A 20,696-nucleotide genomic window follows, 5' to 3' on the forward strand; every position below is an offset into this window, starting at 1 on the left:
AGCTTGTAGCTTGCTTGCTCTGTTCTTTGAAAAGAATCCCACCCTGGAGAAAGCATTGGAGAAGAAATCTTTGGCCAGCTCCTGCACAGGGGCAGCAGCCGTCTCCTTGTAAAGGGCACTGGTTATGGAAGTAGATTCCAGACAACCGAGAACAGGGAATCCACCCTGATGGCTGGTGCCTGGGACCTTCGTTTGCACAATGTGCACTGAGAGCTCTCAGTTTTGCCAGTCAGGCAGCTGTGGTCTTTTTTTCTTTCCTTTTTTTTTTTTTTTTTTTTTTAAATTTCAAAGATTTTACTTATTTGAGAGAGAGAGAGAGAGAGAGAGAGAGAGAATGAGCAGTGGTAGGGGCAGAGGGAGAAGCAGATGCCCCTGCTGAGAGAGAGCCGGACGTGTGGCTCGATCCCAGGACCCTGGGATCATGACTTGAGCCGAAGGCAGACGCTTCACCGACTGAGCCACCCAGGCGCCCCCAGACATCTGCGGTCTTAAAGGTGAAATGACACTGCCTCTCAGAGGCAGGCGTCCTGGCCTTCTCACTTTGGACAGGTGCCCTCACTCCTTTCTCCTCCTGTTGGCTAAAGCTAGTGAGAGGACAGAATACCTGAGCGGGACTTTTAGTTTGATTCTCTGTCAATGATACGTTTTAACTGTCACAGACCAGGGCTGGTAGCTCTTGGAATTGGCAAGTGGCAGAGGTTGACGTTACTGAAAGCGTCTGAATGCAAAGTGCTAGTGATACCACGTAATGCAAGCTGATACTCCAGCTGAAAGAAAATCTTGGGCTTTACTTTTATCGAAATGGGCTGATTCTTCCAAAGGTGGCAGCTGAAGGAAGACTTGAGGGCAGGAGGTTTTCCTGCCCTGGGACGGCGACACCCTTGGCCCCCATCTCTGCTCTGCTCAGCCCTTGCACGGTCCCTCTGCGGTTAGATTTTTCCTTGCAGATAGCAATCAACTGGAAGGAAGTGTGTGTGTCTAATTTGCATGAGATTATTTAAAACAACAACAAAAAAAAGGTCTGCATTAGTCAGGGTGGTGGTAAACAACGCAGAGATGCCTTTTATAATATAGCCTGTGCCTCAGCCTTCACAGCCAAATATAATTCACTTCCAATTGGCGGTTTCCTTTATTATTCCTTTTAACCTTTAGGATTCTGCAAGGTCTCCATCTAAGCTCTCCGTCGCTTGTCTGATGAGGGCGGGCGGGGACCTGGATGTCCTGTGTGTGGGACCTGAAGCTGTCCCTCTTCCTGAAGGCAGGGTCGGTTCAGCACCAGGAGCCCATGACTGCATAGTTAACTGCTGTGTTCTGAAGGAGATGACACCCCTTCCAGCCGAGTCTCCGTGAGTCCCATATGAGTCCCCTGAGTTGAGAGAGTCCTGAACCTGAGCCTGAACCTGGCTGGCCAGTGCCCCCGACCTGGGGACACTCCGAGGAAGGGGGCTCTGAGGGAAGCATGGGCACCCGTCTGGGAGAGGCCTCCGGATTTCCTGGGAGTTAGAATATTAGAACGATGCGGGGACACTACCCTTGTGGTTCCGGAGTTGTACAAAAAGTTGTCCCAGTGTCATTTGCAGATAGGATGCAGGCGTTCTGTTCCTGTGCTGTTTTGGTCTCTAGGCTCCCAGCGCCATTCGTCAGCCCTCACCTGGGGATGGGGGTGCCAGGTGGGGCTCAGAGAGACCCTCTAGTGCTTCTCTCAACCTCTCACAAGCTTGAAGACTTAAGACATGGTCTCAGAAGCTGCCGTTTGTTGTTTCTGTGCTAGAGGGGCAGTCACCAGGCCCCAGAGAGAGAGCCGTGGAGCCGCGGGTTGTCAAGCTGGCAGCACCGTGCCCTGCCTCGTGGGTTCTGAGGCACGTTTTCCCCCTCCTTGGGCTTAGTTGTTGTTCTTTATCTGTTAAATGAACGCAGTGGCTAGGATCATGGTCCAGCTCTGAAATTATATTACTCAGTGAGATCATGAAAATGCTTTTTTCTTTTTTTTTTTTTACAAGAAGAAAAGTGATTCATTTTATGTAACTAAATCAAAATCCTGGCTCTCCGGAGGACTGGGGATATCAGAATTCCAGCCAATGTAAATTTAGAGCATCAAATGATAAGGTCTCTGAAAAACAAGAGCTTGGAAGGAAGTGCTGATGCCCTTTAAACCGCGGCCTCACTAGTGGGCTCGGCCGCAATAATGCAAGGAACATGTTTTATTAGGAAAATAGGCTTTGTAAGAGCTGTGGGCCAGAGGGCAGAGGGCAGGGAGCGCTGTCCCTTTAACCAGCTCCGCAGCACAGCCGTGACTTACTGTATATTTCCCCAGCGTTAACCGTTATCGTACTTGTTTATATTTGAAAGAGCCAAAAGGGAAAATGAGAAAGCAACTGAATGCTCCTTTTGGGAAAATTATCCTCATTTGCAGCCAGCGGCTGACAAGGCACACGAACCACCAGGTTTATGAAATCCCGGGGTGTACTGGTCACCACCCGTCCCCGCCCATGCCGCAGGCGTGCCTGCTTCTCCTGCGGCTGATGATGAACTCGTTAAAACCGGGTCTTTGCTCCCAGAACTCTGAAGGGGGTTCCCCTTCCCCTTTGGAAGTTGAGGGCCGGGCCTCCAAGCTGGATGGAACCTGAGAGACACAAGCTCGGGGTTCCTGCCCGTCTGTCCTGCCCCCGTTTCTCTCTGGAGGCCTTTGGGGCAAGCCGGGAATTTGGTAGGAGGAGTGGCCCAGTACAGCCCTGCATACTTTTGTACTTGAAGGTGCTGGGCGCCGGCCTTTTCGTCTGCCCGGGCAATGCGTGGAGAGCTGTTGGGGGGAGGAGGGCCAGCAGCACTCCGGCTTCCCAGAGGGGCGGCCTTGCCCACCACTGGCTGGCTCCCCTGGGTGCGGGGGGGGGGGGGGGGGGGCCGCGGTTTCAAAGGGGGCACAGTCCTCAACTGCTCAGCGCAGGGAGGGGCAGGGCCCGCAGTCAGAGTAGTTCAGGCCTTGTCGCCCACCTGAGAAGCGGCAGAGGCGCTCAGCCTGCCACACGCCAGTGTGGTGTGGGCAGCGTTGGGCTTCGGAGCATTAATGTGTCCCATCTGTCAGCCGCTTGGCACAAAGTGTGCAGCGCCGAAGCTGGAAGATGCCGGTCCTCCGTGTACTTCCTCTCCCCCCCACCCCGGGACGGATCCACTGTGCTGTGGGCTGCCAGGTGGGGAGAAGCTCTCGGTCCTCGTGTAAAGGCTCTGTCTGGCAGCCGCCCTGGATCCTGGGATTCCTGGAATCCCGGGCCAGAGGGGTGTCTGCAGACTTAGCGATACGTCCCTGCTGCTGCTCCCGCGCTCGGTGGCCCCAACACTCTTGTACCCGCTGTACCCACTTCTGGGACCGGCCTTGCGGGCAAGTCTTTCTCACACCTGTGCACCACACCTGTTCCTGCTCTTCGGTGGGTGGGCTCGCTCGTCCTCTTCCCACAGGGCCAGCGTCCCCAGTCAGCCGCAGCCCTGTGCCCCCTGGAAGTGGGGTCTCGTCCGGCCCATCCCGGCCTGTTACTCTCCCATGGGCAGATCCTCGCCACACCCGGCGGCCACTGCAGATGGCGCCCTGCCGTTCCCGGCCCGTCCTGAGCACAGCGCGCTGGTGTCGGGAGGATTAAGACAAAGAGAAGCGGAAAAGCTAGCCAAGGGCGGTACAGGCAGCCTGTGCTAGGCTAGAGCAATAACCATCTGAAAGTTTGGGCCTGGCCTTGTTTTGATCTGTTTTCTTGTTTTATTTTCTTCTTTACATTCTATATCCCATTCATACTAATCACAGTCAGTCCTGATTTTTCTTTTTATTTCTGCATTTGTCATAAAATAAAGCAAATTATTCCCGTCTTCGGAAACGATCGAGACTAATTAGTCGTCTCACCCAATAATTAGTTTTTTGTTTCCCTGTCTGTTTTCATGCATTATTGTTAGTTTTTCCCCCTCTTTTTTTAACACCATTACAGATTAAAATGAGTCACATTTGCAGTTGATGGTATCTGTTTTCGGGGGAAGAATGGAGAATTGCAGTACGGAGCGACTTCAAAAGCAGCAATAAACTCAAGGATAAATTAAGGAAATTGAATGAGCCACATTTGGAAGCAGTGTGGAGGCTAATATTCTGTCGCTTAAGGTTAAATTGCAACTGAGAGAGGTTCCGGAGAATCCGAAATCGGAGAGGAAACTTACCAGGATGCTAGGCACTCTGTGGCTCTCAGGGTCTTTTCTCAATGAAGATTTCGTTGCGTCCAGGGACAGTGGCAAAAGGTATTCACCTGCAATTATGTCCTCTTCTCCCCCCAGGGCTGACAGATGAAGAGATTGATTTGGCTTTCCAGCAGTCGGGCACGGCTGCCGATGAGCCTCCGTCCTTGGGCCCGGCCACACAGGTGGTTCCTGTCCAGCCCCCTCACCTCATTTCTCAGCCGTACAGTAAGTCATCCGCTCAGTCTCCTGCTTTGACCTTGACTGGGGTTCAGGATTCTGGCCAAAGAGCAGTGCTTCCCAGCTCCCAGACTCAGAAAGCCAGGGGGGTTTAACCGGGACTGGTAGACTAGCTCTTGGGTTTTTCCAAAGGAATGTGCCACACCCAAATCCTCTCCTAGACAAACTTTTAAGTATGTGACAAAGATTTAAGGAGAGACGAGGGACCAGAATAAATGAGTATATTGTGTTGTTTCAAGTATTTTGGTTACAAGTAAGAGTCTATAAAAGTATTTCTTGGTTCTGTTTCTGTTTTCTTACATCATGCTTTGCGTGTCACTCCTTCATCAAGTACGTGAACGTCTGATTCATGAACCCGGTCTCGTTTGCTCACTGAAATGACTCCTCTCCTAATTTTACTTTTTAAAGTTAATATTAGTAGATTTGGGGTGGCTCCTTCCTTCCTCCCTTCTCCTGGCTATACCGTGTATATTTGTGTGGTGACAGTCTCTTAGAGAACTTCAAATTAAATGTAAAGGTCCTTTTTGAGTTAGCTTTTAATTAGTACATGAGAACATACCCATGTTGTTTTTAAGTGAAGCTCTTTGAGGAATAATGCTTCTTCAAACTAGCAATAAATGTACAATCTCCAAAATACGGCTAGAACCCCTTCTTTAAGTCACTTATGAGAAGTCAAAAAAGATTAAAATTCACTTCAGAGTGGTGGAAAATAGCTCAAGTTTCATGTCTTTAACATAACTCACCCTTGGATCTGTTGTCTTTCAAAATGCCTTTTCTGTAATTGTCTTCATTTTAATTTTCTATCTCGGAAGTTTTATTTTTTCAAAACTTGTTAATTTAAAACAGTGTTAGATGTCAGATTTTGGGAGGCATAACAAAATGCCTTCCAAGCCCAGGCTTGTTTGGACCCCAGCACGTGGTCTGGCCCCTTCCTTTGCCATCCTTATGGGCTCAGGCAGTGCAGGGGGCCGGTGGTGGGTTATGGTGTCACAGATCTCAGTTAGACATCTCCTTTTGCTTTCTGGATAAGGCTGAATGGGCGAGGTCAGGGAACACGAATTCAAGTTCATTTCATCCTTAGTCACCTTGTCTCACAGACTACTGGCATCCTCTGACCTCTGAGACTCAAGAAATGGTGCTCAGCGGTAAGCCTTGCACTGGATCTACTGAGTCAGGAGCGACCACTTGTCGGCCTGGGACTCACGTCTCCTTCCTGGCCAGCATTCTTTCGCATCTCTTGTGTTTGTTTTGGGTCACTAAACATACTCTCCATGTTTCCTTCTATCCAAAGACTAGGTCTCCACACATTTTCTTTAGTTGTGTCCCTGGGCCCAGCCATTTAATGGGATTTGTTGAGGACAGACAGTGGCAGCTGGGGTGCAGAATTTTCTAAGACGCACATCTGTTCTATTCCAGCTGCTTCCTCCATGGCTTAAAACCAAACAGGTCTCTCGGCTACTTGGAAACTTCTTGCTCAGAACAAATTGTTCTGGTTGGTCACAGAGTTGGCCTAAAACCTCATGCGCACGTCTACTTTTGGTAGGCACAAGGGGTTAAACTGTTGGTCCTTCTGAAAGAGAAGAAGGGGGGGTGGAGGGGGACAGTGCCGTCATCTAGATTCTTCTGTCCAGGTCTCTCTGAGAAGAAGCATTACACGTTTAGGTATTTAGGTAGGAGTATTTTTAAGAGTCTCCCAGCCCTAAAAATAAAATATATCTTCTTAGAGACAGACTCCTTCCTGCTTTGACGCTAGTATAAAAACAATGGTAATGGCAATTTTAAATTCCTGAAGTTTCTGCTTGTCATTGTCGAGCTTCGTTCCTCTTGTACTGTTACACCGCTCCTTCCAGCTCCGGGGGTGACTCTACCTCTTCACTTCTGTACTTTTGCCAAGAGGTGTCAAAACTGTTCAAAAGGAAAAAAAAAAAAAAAGCTTGATTTTGATTAATATAGAGAAACAAGACTTTGCCTGACTGATAATAAAACTGATAAATGACATTTGAATTACTTGTAGCGGTAATTTATTACATAAAATATCTTTTATTTGACATGCGATTAGTTGCTGGAAGCATCACTCAATCTGACTAGTTTAAACATGCTCTAAAATGAACCCCAGTAAAAACCAGGGCTGTCTGCTGCCTGCGTTATGAAATATACTAATCCTGGAGTGAGGAAAAAATCTGACTTTAAATATTTAAATGATTAATTGGGTTTATATATTTTTTTTACCTTTCTAACCCCCTTAATTACAAGCAAACTCAGGGGAGTTTCTGAACTAGGTGTGCAATCTGTATGCTTATCACCGAGGCATTGTCTGCGTCCTGGGAGGGATTTATGGCCTCCGCTCGTGTGTATTCCTGCCCATTTCACATCCAGAGCCCTTTCTTTCCATGTCTTGGCTCTTTAAGGGCAGATACTCCATCTCTGAACCTTAGCCTAGAAAATGGGATTCTCTGGGCTCAGTCCCCAATGCTCACATCTTGGGGAGGGGTAAGCTTTTTCAAGACAGCCCCGGGGAGCCCGGTGCTCTTGGATGATCTCCTCTGGATCCACTGGCCCTTCTGCTTTGGTGGCAGATGTCCCACCCTGTACCTCTTTTGGTGTCTCTGCTCTTTGGTGAATGTGGTTGACCTTGAGCTGGTGGTAAATGCCTGTGTCAGCAAAGGGAACTTGGACACCTGCCGTAAAGGCACCAGGTCAGTCTGCCCGTGTTTGCTAAGCATCTACTGTGTGTCATCAGAGATACAAAACATGATCCTTAAAAATCTTACAGGCTCTCTGGGAGAGAAAAGATGAACTCTTAAGAAAAGGATAATAATCAAAGACATTGTGATTTAATGCCAAAATTAATTATGCAGACAAGAAATTCCGTAAGAATACAGAAAAGAGAAAAATTAATGTGGGCTAGAGAAGTCAGAGAAGTCTTTGTGAAAGCGGTAGGAGGTTGACATTGAGGGGAAGCTTCATGTCACCTGGTGTGAGAATAAACCAGTGTTGTCAGGGCTCAGAGGAAAGTCAGGCAGAGCTCTGGAAAAGTCAGACTGGGATTCGAGAGCAAATCTGATGTTCTCTGCTTCTCGTTTTGCTTTCTTTTTGTCCAGCTTTTTTTTTTTTTTTTTTTTAAAGATTTTATTTATTTATTTGACAGAGAGAGATCACAAGTAGGCAGAGAGGCAGGCAGAGAGAGAGAGGAGGAAGCAGGCTCCCCGCTGAGCAGAGACTCCATCCCAGGACCCTGAGATCATGACCCGAGCCGAAGGCAGCGGCTCAACCCACTGAGCCTCCCAGGTGCCCCTCTTTTTGTCCAGCTTTGAATCAGGAATCGGTACCTGTGTATATCCACAGCGCCTACCCAGTCCTGCACGTCAAGTTCTGATAAGTGCTTGATTGATTTGCTGCAAGCTGATTTTTCTTCTTTCCTCCCAAAGAAACAAGAAGCAAGGTAGCTTTGAGATTTAGGCAGGGCCATTGTAAATTTTGTAGGATAATATTTTTTTTCTTAGGCTTAAATATCTTCCCTCACTGTCTTTGTTAACCAGCTTAGGTCTTTCAAAGAGTGACCTGTATAGCTTCAATTAGGATGTACGTGTGTGAGGTTATTGAAAGGCTTTGACATTTGATTAGAAATCTCAAGAGTGTGGGTTCTTTCTCACTGTGCTTCTTCATAGCCCTGTTTAGCACCTATACGTACCTTGAATATCTTCATTCACTGAGCAAGCATTTATTATTTTATTCCTGCTGTGGGCCAGGCACTGTGCTAGACCTCTGCGGTGAAGTGATTAATAAGACTTGGTTGCTTTCTCTAGTTTTTCTTGTTGAGCAGAAAAGGCAGTTAAGCAAAAAGCGGTGCCTGCGAAGTAGGTCCAGGTGAAGCCAGTGGTGCAGATGAGGCCAAGGGGCACCTCAGACCTCGGGAGAGGCTTAACTGGGTGGGCGGAGGGGGACATGGTCAGTCCATTGACCAGCCAAGACAGGTAAGAGCAACCAGGCTAAGGCAAAGGCATATGGACCGTCAGAAGTACATTGATTTTTCTTTTTTTACATCAAAATGTGTCACCTAATCATTCTTGAGGCTGTATTACCTGTCTGACCATATTATTCTTAGACTAATATGAAAATTACTGGGATCTTCTGAGAGGATGCTGCGTGGAGAGTTCGGGAAGGTGTTCTGGGAGTGTGTGAGGGGCTGTCCAGATGCTCTGCCGGAGCGCCTTCCCCTCTTTGCCCGGCCAGCTCGTTGCTGTCCCTCAGGGTCAGGGGCGGCCGCCAGCTCCTCCAGGGACGCTCTCAGATGCCTCTGTTCCGGCAGGACGGAGGTTCCCTTTGGCCTGCGCTCAGTCCCCCGTTTCCTGCCATACTACCCTTAAGTGTGTATTCACTTGTCTTTTATGTCGGAGTTCCTGGAATTAGAGGCTTTTTTTCTTTTTTCAAGCTCTGTAGCCCAACACTCAGCCTCAGCCCTGAAAGTGCTTGTTGAATGGGTGGGTGGTAGTGGAGATGTGCGTGGGAATCGACAGGCTGTTCCTGTAATACCGCCAGCGGGGCTGGGGGGCTTCCCAGGCAGCCAGCGAGTGGGGCCTCCCGTGTGCTAGGCCATGCGGGCTGTGGGAGCGGAGGACGGGCCTTGCCTTCGGGAGGCCGCCGTTTGACCATTTAGAGGAAAGCCCAGTGCTTGCGGGAGTCCAGCGAGGACTAACCCGTGCCATCTTGCTGGGGGCGATGGGGACAGCTTTCGGAATTTACGAAGGCACGTCTCGCTTTTGACTTACATAGGAGGGTTTGGCTTGTGTATTGAAGGAAGTATTTCTCTAATTTCTAGGAGATTATATTTTTTCTTTTGTCCATGTGATTGGTTTAATAAGTGGTTTAGCATTTCAAGAGCGAGCACCCTGTGTGTTCTGTGCTTTGTGGTTCCCCCATTGCGGTGCCATGCGGGTGCCGCAGAAGTGCTATTTGGAGACACTGAGGAGGGCAAGTGTCGCAGGAAAGAACCAAGTAAAGGAAGCCAAGCCTTCAGGTTCTTAGGCCGCTGAAAGCGTCTCTGGTGCTGGTGGTAGGTAGGATTGTATCTTTGCCCACAGTGCAGCCTGTGTTCGTTTTACAAGTTTCTGCAACAAATAACAGGAAACCCAAGACAAGAGTGCCCTTAAACGAGATGGAAGACTATTCCTCAGTTCTGTGAATGTGCTCTGCACCCCGACACCTGGCCGGCAGCTGGTCTGTGCTCCGGTGGGACAGCTCCAGCCCCAGCTGTCCCTTCTGCCGTCCAGCCAGCACGAGGAGGGACAGGAGGGAGAAGGGTCAGCCTTCTAAGGACCCACGGCTACACCCTCTGCACAAGAGGCTGAGAAGTGCAGTCCTTGTCCTGGTGGGCACGTTCCCAGCTTTTCCTATCCCGCAGAAGGTTTGAGTTAGAAAACGCACCGACTGCAGGATGATGGTTTCCCTTGGGTGGAGAGGAGCACGTGGCTAGTTTCAGTGGTATTTGAAAAGCTTTAGCTGGTAGAGTAGGTGGGTTTAGGATTGCTAATTCATCATGCTTCATAACTTATATAAATGTTATATTCTTTTGTAGGTATCAGAAATTGCTGGGGGGGCACTTTAAAAAGTTGAATGTGGGGGTGCCTGGGTGGCTCAGTGGGTTAAGCCTCTGCCCTTGGCTCAGGTTATGATCCCAGGGTTCTGAGATCGAGCCTCACATCGGGCTCTGGTTAGTGGGGAGCCTGCTTCCCTCCCTCTCTCTGCCTGCCTCTCTGCCTACTTATGATCTCCCTCTCTAATAAATAAATAAAATCTTAAAAAAAAAAAAAAAAGCGGAATGTGAATTCTCAGGTGTTGCTTCTCCCCTTGGTGTCAGCTGCCCGCCGAGCAGAGGGAGGACCCGGAGTCCACACTGCCGGCTGCTGTTCGCAGTCCCTGCTGGCTCCCTGTACCTCTTCTCTTTGTTTTAAAAATTCTAACCCTTTTTTTTTTTGTTGTTGTTCTTTATCAGTTTTATTGAGGTGTAATTTACCTAAAATAAAACACATGTATTTTATTTGTATGATTCTGAGCTTCGACAGGTGGACACTCCCATGTAGGCATCACCACATTGTCGAACATTGGCGGTACCCCAGAACATTCCCTTGTGCCCTGTTCCCGGCCAGCCTGATTCTGGGGCAACCCTTGGTCTGCCATCCGTTGCTTCTCACTAGACTTTTCTTTGCTGGTTTTTTTTTTTTTTTTTTTTTAAGATTTTATTTTTTTATTTGACAGAGATCACAAGCAGGCAGAGAGGCAGGCAGAGAGAGAGAGGAGGAAGCAGGCTCCCTGTGGAGCAGAGAGCCCGATGCGGGACTTGATCCCAGGACCCTGAGATCATGACCTGAGCCGAAGGCAGTGGCTGAGCCACCCAGGTGCCCCTGCTGGGGTTTTTTATACATGAAATCATACAGTATGTACTCTCTCTGGTCTGGTCTTTCACTGGTCTTTCACTCAGCATAATGTTTTTGAGCTTTATTCAAGTCACTGTGCAAAGAGGTACTTGTTATTTACCGCTTGTACATAACTACTTGTTACTACTGAGCTGTATTCCGTGGTGGGGATGGGCCATGTTTGTCCGTTCACCGGCGGACAGCCTGTGGGGCTGTGGGCTGTCTCCAGTTCTGAGCTATGGTGCTCAAAGCTCTTGCGAATGTTCGTGTGCAAGTCTGTATGTTTTTATGTCTCCTGGGTGAATGCCTCAGAGTGGAGTTGCTGGCTCATATGTTAAATGAATGACTGTCTCGATAAGAGACTGCCAGACTCAGGGCGCCGGGGTGGCTCAGTGGGTTAAGCCTCTGCCTTCGGCTCAGGTCATGATCTCATGTTCCTGGGATCAAGTCTCGCATCGGGCTCTCTGCTCAGCAGAGAGACTGCTTCTCCCCCACCACCTGCTCCTGCTTGCCTCTCTGCCTACCTGTGATCGCTGTCAAATAAATAAATAAAATCTTTAAAAAACAAACAAACAAAAACTGCCAAACTTGTTTTCAAAGTGGTAACACCATTTCCCATCCCCATCAACAACGTGTGAAAGATGTGGTCGCCCCGTAGCCTCGCTCTTGGATGTTTTCCGTCTTTTCTAACGCCAGCAATTTTCACGAGTATACAGTGGTATCTCATAGTGCTTTGAGTTTACGTTTCCGGGATGGCTAATCACGTTGAGCGTCTCTTTACGTGTTCACTGTGCATTTGCATAACTTCTTCGGTGAAGCGGCTGTTCCCATCTTTTGCCAATTTTTAATCATCTTCTTGAGTTGGAAGAGTTCTTCCCATCTTCTGGATTCATGTGCTTTGTTGGATGTCTGTCAGGATTTCCTCGTGGCCCATGGCTACCTTTTTCTTTTTGAGATTGTCTTTTGGAAAAGGTTTAAAAACTGATGATGTCCGTTTATCTTTGGGTTTGTGTTTAGTTTAGTTTTGTTGTTGTTGTTTTCATTTTTGTTTTTACAGCTTACGGTTTTGGTGTCTTATCTGTGATAACTTTACTTCCCCCAACGTTGGAGAGGTTTTACAAAATTTTTTTAAAATTTTTTTGTTTTTTAAATTTTTATTTTTTTAATTACTTTTCAGTGTACTAAAATTCATTGTTTATGCAATACGTGCCCTCCACAATACCCACCACCAGGCTCACCCACCTTCCTACCCCCCGCCCCTCCAAAACCCTCAGATTGTTTTTCAGAGTCCACAGTCTCTCATGGTTCATCTCCCCCTCCAATTTCCCCCAACTCCCTTCTCCTCTCCATCTCCCCATGTCCTCCGTGTTATTTCTTATGCTCCACAAATAAGTGAAACCATATGATAATAAAAATTTTTTACACGAAGTGCATTTTACATATCGTAACACTCACCCGTCTCAAAGGTGCAGTTCCTGACTTTCCGTGTCTTACTGAGTGGCACACTCGTAATCAGTGCGAGCACTTTCCTTCCCAGATGAGATCCTCTGTGTCTGTTTACCGAGACTCTCACCACCCACCCAGGCAGGCACTAATCTGTCGCTGTAAATTTACCTTTCTTGGACATTTCTGGTAAATGGAAGCATCCTATGTGTGGTCCCCCGTGCCTGCCTCCTTTCAGCGAGTGCTTTTGTGGCTTCTCCACGGGCTGGCGTCCAGCAGCACTTCCTTTGTATTGCTTTTCTCGGCACCCGTTGTATGGGCAGACCGTCTCGAGTCTAGCAGCTCACCGGCTGACCCACAGTTAGGTTACCTTCAGTTTTGACCAACCTGAACCACACTGCTGAGAGCACTTGTGTGCAAGTCCGACGTGGGTGTATGTTTTCAGTCCTCTTGTGTAGACCTCTGGGAGTTAAGTTGCTAGGTCATATGGCAGTTTTGTATTTCTGGGTTTTTCTTAATTTTTCTTTCTAGTCAGCTTTCTTGAAGTATGATTTTTTAAAAAAAGATTTTATTTATTTATTTGACAGACAGAGATCATAAGTAGGCAGAGAGGCAGGCAGAGAGAGAGGGGGAAGCAGGCTCCCTGCCGAGCAGAGAGCCCGATGTGGGGCTCGATCCCAGGACCCTGAGATCATGACCCAAGCCGAAGGCAGAGGCTTAACCCACTGAGTCACCAGGTGCCCCTGAAGTATGATTTATACATCAAGAAGATTAATCAATTTTAGGGGTGCCTGGGTGGCTCAGTTAAGTATCTGCCTTTGGCTGAGGTCATCATCTTGGGGTCCTGGGATCAAGCCCCTTACTGGCCTCCCTGCTCCGTGGGGAGCCTGCTCCTCCCTCTCCCCCGCCCCTCCCCTGTATGTGTGTGTGCATGCTTTCTCTTCCTCTTGCAAATAAATAAATAATCTTAAAAAAAATCAATTTTAAGTGTATAGCTTGGTGAATTCACAAGTTGTAACTCATTTAACTCATGTTACCAACACTACAATTACAATATAGTAAATTCCCATGACCCCAGGAAGTGTCTTTGTGCCCCCTGCCCCGCACCAGTCTTCTCCCCAACATCAGGTTCTTTCGAACCAGCAGTCTACTTTGGATCACGCAATTTCAGTTTTCCAGAGATGTTCACATAAATCGCATGATATAGCAGGTAGTCTTCTGTGTCTAGTTTCTTTACCCCAAAGTAATTCTTTGAGACGGATCCTTTGAGATATATAGTCCGATCAGATCACACACACACACAAACCCACACACACACACACACACACACAAATATACACACGTTTCTGTGACATATACCCCCCCCCATTCCTTTAAAATATAAAAACCATTCTGAACTCACAACTGGATAGAAGTAGGCCAAGGTGGGGCTTAGCCAAGTGGGCAGTTTGCTAACTCCTATTACTTCGCTCTTTGGATATACCACAATTTGTCCATCGACCATTGATAGTTGTTTGGGTTTCTAGTTTGGGGCTCTTATGAGTAATGAATGCTGCCGTGAACATTCACGTGCAAGTGCAAGCATGCTTCCTTCTCTCTCAGTTTCACATCTGGGAGTAGATTGCTTTAGCCACACGTTAGGTGGATGTTTGACTTTGTAAGAAATTATAAGACTAGTTTGCAGAGTGGTTACACCATTTTACACTCCCTTCAACAATGGAGGAGAATTTAAGTTGCTCTGCATCCTTGTCTACACTTGGTATTCTCAGGTTTTAAGTTTAGCCATCCTAGAAATAGGTGTGTAATAGAACCTCATTGTACTTTTAATTTGTATCTCTCTAATGACTACTAGTGATATTTTCATGTGCTTATTGGCCATGCATAGGTCTCTCATGGATCATCTCTTCCAATCTTGCACTTTCTTCCAGATCATGTCGTTTTATTGTCGAGTTGTATGGATGTAGCCCTTTATCAAGTACACGTTTTGCAGATATTCCCCCCACCCCCAGTCTATGATGTGCCTTTTTGTTTTCTTGGCAGTGTCTTTTGAAAAGCCCCGATTCAAGCTTTTGATCATGTCCATTTTATTCTTTTTTTCCCCTTTTATGGCTCATTCTTTTTGTTTTTTAAGATGTCTTTGCCCACCCCAACGATTTTCTTCTCTGGTTTCTTACAGCAGCTTTAGAATTTTTGCTTTTTGGCCTCAGCGTGTGATCTGTTTTGAGTTCATGCTTATGTATGACACAAGGGGAGGGTCGAGGTTCGGTTTCCTCCCTCCGTGGCTCTCCACTTGTCCTGGCACAGGTGTTACACAGATTATTCTTTCTCCGTAGAATTACGTGGGCCTCTTCGTCAGAAGAATCCTGGACTAGATACGCCTGGGCCTATTCCTGGGCTCTTCTGAATTCTTACAGTTTAATTAGAGCTCATATATTTTAATCTGTGAGTGAGGATATAGATATGACTGTCAGTGTCCTTCCTGCCTGAAGATGACACTAGCGATAGAGTAGTGGCCCATGGGAAGTGGGAAGATTGTCTTTCACAGGATGTTCACGTGAAGACAGGTCTTGGATTTTCAGAGGTGACTGCTGTGGGGCTACTATGGTGTCTTTGCCTCACAGCTGTCCAGGTGCTTCTGTTCGGAGCTGTTGTGTTTCTAGCTCCTGCTCTCCGGTTGGTATGTCCTTCCGGCTGCTGCTGGCCATGCTCTGCCGGGGGCCTCAGTGAGCCCCCCACACGGTGGCCAGCCCCCCGCAGCTCCACCGGTTACAACTGTCCCGCGGGTCGCCGGCCTCGGTGTGTGTCGCCAGCCCCGCCCCTCCGTGCCGTAACAAGGCCAGGTTTGGCAGACTGGCTTGATGCCAGGACCTTGCTGTAGAGGAGCCTGTCTTATTTAATTTTCAGGGTGGCTTGTTGGGATGATTTGAGCAGCTAGATGCGGCACCGTGTGGCATCACAGCCCCAGCCTTGGGGAGTGTGGAGGGGACCTTGCCCCGCGCTCAGGCTGTTGGCCTCCCCGAGGACTTGACAGTTTCTCCGCGTGGTCAGAAGCTCCTCAGACTGCCACAGCAGGACGATCCTGGGCCATCTCTAGCTCTTCTCTGCTGATGACCCGTTAGCAGATGCGGCATTTCCACGGCATCAGTGAATCCAGGTGCATGACCAGGTGGCTTCAAGTTCAACATTGCTGTGGTGTGTGTGTGGGATTGCCAGCCCCACACGTGCTACCCGATGTTTGTTCTCGCCTACTAGGTGAGAATTTCTTGGTCAGCGGAGGTTTAACTAAAGGAATGGAGTCATGTTGGTTTACGTGTGTTCACAGAATGGTTAGGGAGTCCCAGGGATGCGTCTCTCCTGCCCCCGATGGGGCCACCGTATGCTGTGGAATTGCTTTTGGGCAGCCGGACCTCCTCAGAGAGTGTCCAAGCTCCCACTAACTGACAGAGTCCTTGGGAGGTCAGAGAAGCCGTTGAGGTTCGAAGAACCCCACGCTCTTCTCCCTGCGCGTTTGTCCTTGGACCTCGTTGCTGCCCGAGACAGCGGAGCAGGGCCAGCAGTGCGCGTGTGGGGAGACACCTGCTGCCAGTGATGGGGTCTTGGTAAAATACTGGGCCATTCAGTTCGTGAGCTGGTCGCGCCTGTTGCGGGAGTGCTGGGGACAGTTTGAACCTGAGCGACAGAAAACATATCATTGTTCCTCTGTTCTTCCAACGTAGCAGAGCTCTGCCACCTTCAGTCAAGTGGCCTGTGCTTGACGAGAAGAGGAGAACGTCCTTGGGAGCCGTCGGGTTGGTGGTGTGGAACCAGGATCTCTGATCTCGGGCTTCGTGTCGGCTTTGTTCGCAGACAGGACTCTGCTTCCGGATTGGAGGCTCTGAAGCTTTTAAAAAGCTCATTCCTTCCACTCCCCTTTCTTCTGAGTGAGAGCGGAAAAGTGACGGGCCCCGTTTTCTGCCCTCGACTATAAAATTCTGGACGTTCGAGGAGCGTGGGGACCTGCTGCCCTGCTCTCCGTGCTCCTGGGGGGGTCTGCACCCGCTTTGGGGAAGATGGGCCCCAGGGTCGGTGGCAGACAGGACTCCAGATGGTCACGGCTGGGGCTCTGAGCCAGTTTGGGATCGCGCCGAACGCTTTCCCGCGAGCCCCCGTCTGTTACCCTTTGAAAGGCGTGCGGCAGGTCAGAGTTCCCTCCGTCTTCGTTTCTCTCTTTTTTCATTTCACCACAAGACAGAATTGTATCACACATCTCCAAAACGAGTAAAATGGCATTTCAGCTTCTTGTCTTTATAGACTCTCTGAACTTTAGGAAAGATCATTCTGGTCCCTTTTCATTAATAATGAAAACCAAGGGGCAATAAAATGTTCTTAACGCGAGCATGTCAGGAACGAGGTGCGCTGCGGCGGGTGAAGGGTGCGGCCGGCAGGCAGCCACAGGTGTTGCTTGGTGCTGAGGAGGTCAGCGCTCTGGGGAGGCCGCTGCAGCTGTCGCCGGGGCTCTGGTTCTCGAACCCGTGAACTGCCAGTACCTGTTCAGCCGTCCAGCCCCTGCGCACGGGACGAGAGGCTGCGCTTCTCAAGACAGCGCACGTTTGCGGCAAGAAGGACCCGGCCGACTTCGGCTTTGTTAGTTTCTTGCCCGTTGCTGCTGTTCTCTTGCAAGGTTTTGACGGGGGATTTGAGAAGTCGGTGGTGAATACAGAATTCTGGACACGTGCCTGTCTTGAAGGTGCTCTCTCTGATGACTTTGACAGCAGGGATGGATGTTCTGCGCATGGATGAGAGCCCTCCTGGCCAGCGACTCTCTCCAAGAGTGATAAGGTTACTCTGTCTCCACTTTTTCCTCCTAAAAATGAGCTCGTGCTGGATGTTGGGTGTTGTATCAGGGCACTCAGAGCAGAGTGGACTTGGAATGAGACAAGCGAGAAGGTTGCCCGGAACTCAGAGCCTCCTGGCTCCTCCAGGTCAGGGTGAAAGGTCCATCCATGGTCTCAGTGGTCTCAGAGCTTACGATTTCATGAGTCGCAGCTTCGCCACATAGACGCTTGCTTGCTGCCTGGGGTTGTTCCCACAGCAGAGCCGCAGAGTTCCTTCCCTTCTTTCTTGTTAAGAGAGGGGGTCGGGGGAGGGACAAAGGGAGAGGGAGAGAGAGAGAATCCCAAGCTTCACACCCAGCATGGAGCCCGGGACGGGGCTCCATCCCAGGACCCTGAGGTCATGACCTGAGCCGAAATCAAGAGTTGGACCTTTAATCGACTGAGACTGAGCCACCCAGACGCCCCGGTGGAGCTCCTTTCTGGAGACAGTTTCTGTGACCCTGCGTGTCACTACACAACCCTGGGAGGGAGCGGGGATGTCCTGGCTTGCCATAACCCACACCCCAGAGCCCATGCGAGAGTGGACGGATGCATTTATATAAACATGGGTACACTACACACCAGGAGACACCATAAGCAGAGTCAAAAGAAAAATATACTGGGAAGGATTTTTGCAATTTTTTAAAAGGATTTTATTTATTTATTTGAGAGAGAGAGAGTGAGCGCACAAGCAGGGGGAACAGCAGGCAGAGGGAGAAGCAGGCTCCCAGCTGAGCAGGGAGCCCAATGCGGGTCTCAGTCCTAGGACCCTGGGATCATGACCTGAGCCGAAGGCAGACGCTTAACCGACTGAGCCCCCCAGGTGTCCCGGACCTTTACAACCTCTGTCAGAGATGGGGGGCTTATTTTCCAGGCTCTTCCATCACTGTCCCCTCTGCCTCCTGAAAGCCACATTCAGCTGTATAAGAAGTTTCTATAAATTGATGAGGACATTGCTAAAGACATTGAGTAGGGGAATAGGGATCGTACACAATACGCCAAAAAGGACAGGTGCTGCAGGGATGCTGGGTCCTCCCTCACAGCGAGGTGCACGCAAACGAAAACGGGCTTGAAGTCGTCTCTTCTGGTTAGTACGGGCAGCAGTCGGTGTGAGGAGCCCATGGTGGTGGCCGTGAGGGGTAGGCACTCTACCTAGAGCCACTCTGGTGCGAGTGGACCGGCTCAGCTCCCAGGGGGGATGATTTAAAAATCTCTTTCTGGGGCGCCTGGGTGGCTCAGTGGGTTAAAGCCTCTGCCTTCAGCCCAGGTCATGATCCCAGGGTCCTGGGATCGAGCCCCGCATCGGGCTCTCTGCTCAGCAGGGAGCCTGCTTCCTCATCTCTCTCTGCCTGTTTCTCTGCCTACTTGTGATCTCTGTTAAATAAATAAATAAAATCTTTTAAAAAAATTTTTTAAAAAATCTCTTTCAGAATTTGCACATCGCATGTACCTCCAACCCAGGCTCCTAGGAATTCACGTGTACAGGTGTCCTCATACATACGTATGAGATGATGTGTACCCGACCCTTGTGGGCAGCATTTTGTGACATAGTGGAGGCTGGAAATCAGTGGGGAATGGCTTCAGCGGAGTATCACGCGGCTCTGGGCAAAAGCAGGATGAGAGATAGGAGGGACTAGAAGGAAAACAGGGCACATCTGTGTCGTCTCCCTAGTGCGTAAGAAGTCTCGGGCCAGACAGGGAGCTGCTCACGGGGACTCGTGGTGGTGGAGGGAACCAGCTGGCAGTAGGGTGACGGGTGCTTTGTGCCGTTTAGACCACATGTATCCATGAGCCACTCAAAAGTTGCCAAACAAGGAAGGGCGCTGGGGGCTGAGGGTGAGGCCGCGCAAGACTCCAGGGCTGGGCCACCTTGGGAGGCTGGTTTGGGGTCCACGGGCCCTGCTGGCAGTGTGGGGAACTGGCCACGGAGAGCCTCCTCCAGGCCCTGCGTCACAGTCCCATCTGCCTCCTGAAACCCCATTCAGCAGCTCCGGGAAGAGGGAGGGTCTCCCTCGCCCCTGGGAGGTCTTTGCTCCTTGGGCCCCCCGCCGCTGAGCCTGGAGAAGGTCCCTCTCCTGTTCCCCTTTGTCCGGAGATGCCAGGATATGACGAGTACCTGGCGAGCTTGTGGGTGCGGGGGGAGGTGAAGGCTGAGACACACAGTGTCTGTCCCCGCAGGTGCCCACGGTGCTCTGCTCCGGGAGCCGCGCTGCACTTTTCAGGAAGTTGGGGACAGCTGCTGCCCTTCTCTCTTCACTTTTTTGCTCCCAAATGTGCGTCCAGACCCTAGCTTCCTTGTCATAACAGCAGACCCCGGGTGCACGCCGTCCGGAGAACTTGCCGTGGGCACTGTGGTCTGATTCTGCAGACCCGATTGGTGTCCTGCCCCGCCGATCATTCTGGAAATGGTATGCGGTGCCTTCGTGGCCGATCCCTTGAGAGGAGGCAGAGCGTCCAGGGAGATTGTGGACATGCAAGCCCTTTGTGAACCGTCTGTGGGAAAGATCATGAGGTAGAAACTTCCGCTCTCCTCCTGTGGGATTGGAATTCCGTTCAGGAGTCGGGGGAGCCCCTGAGATGGTGTTCTAGAGCCCCAGGCTAGGGGCCTGCTCCTGCAGGGGGACTGGCTGCCCGTGTCTGGTTCCCGCCCAACAGCAGCCTCTGTTCTCCTGAGCCTCTTGTCCTCTCCCGGTTGGTCTCACCTTTTGTAGCCCCTGGCAGGAGCCTGTTCCCACCTCTGCGTCCCTCCCCGCCCAACCTCTATCGGCCCTCGAAGGACCCTGCGTTGTTTTCCCGGAATGTCCGCTGCCTGCGCCACTCCCAGATGCAGAGCCTTCAGTGACCTCACTGCCTGGGACCGATGATCGGGTGGCCGGGCCCCGCGCTCCACCTGGCTGCTGGGTGTCCCACCTCTTCCCCCCCCCACCCCCCCCTCCACCACTCCCTCTCGGTTGACTCCGCTCGGTTCTCGCCCGTCTCCCCCCGTGGGTAGGCCACTTGCTCACTTGGACCACACCAGCTGCCTTCTCTCCTTTGAGCCCAGTCAACCCCTGCCTCGGCACTTGCTTGCCCCCTTCCTCGAGCTCTGTCCCTGGGACCCCACATGTTTCCGCGTCTGCCTCCTCTAAGACCCTGCCACCCCCGGCTCCCCTCTCTGGCCCTCCCCCCCAACATGGCCCCATTGGGCCTTCTTTTTGTTGTTGTTTAAAGATTCTATTTATTTAAGTAATATTTCCACCCAGTGTGGGGCGCGAACTCAGGACCCCGAAATCAAGACTTGTATGGGCCTGCCAGGCCCCCCTCCGCACTGAACCTTCCTGGTCACTCTCTGGAGTCACTTTGTTCCGTCGTTCATCAGCTGCCTTCTGCACAGTTCAGGGTGGCGCAGGCCAGGGCACTGGGGTCTCGTCGCCCCACGCCCCTGGGCCTGCGGCACTGTCGGGCGCACAGCCGACGCTTCGTGAAGTCTCCAACACACAGATGGTTCTGTCTCTTCCTTGTCCCTCCCCTCCTCTGAGGTGGCTCTTAGCTCATCCCTGTC

At 50.3% G+C, this 20,696-nt stretch overlaps 1 protein-coding gene across 3 annotated transcripts in view; it reads left to right on the forward strand.

Annotated features, from left to right (window-relative positions):
* Positions 1-20,696, forward strand: part of PEX14 (peroxisomal biogenesis factor 14) — a 139,504-nt gene that overhangs the window by 106,965 nt on the left and 11,843 nt on the right. The window contains exons 1-2 of one of the 3 annotated variants that reach the window (XM_013049141.2): positions 2,926-3,188; positions 4,306-4,434. The exons of 1 other annotated variant lie outside the window; for it this stretch is intronic. In XM_013049141.2, coding sequence (XP_012904595.1) covers positions 3,065-3,188; positions 4,306-4,434 — 253 coding nt within the window. In that variant the 5' untranslated portion in view covers positions 2,926-3,064. Of the gene's footprint in view, positions 1-2,925; positions 3,189-4,305; positions 4,435-20,696 lie in introns of those variants that run through there. One more of the 3 variants, XM_004741514.3, reaches the window with a different exon arrangement.

This window comes from Mustela putorius, unplaced genomic scaffold, assembly GCF_011764305.1.
Source record: "Mustela putorius furo isolate JIRA1106 unplaced genomic scaffold, ASM1176430v1.1 tig00003853_pilon_pilon_pilon, whole genome shotgun sequence".
Taxonomy (NCBI): domain Eukaryota; kingdom Metazoa; phylum Chordata; class Mammalia; order Carnivora; family Mustelidae; genus Mustela; species Mustela putorius.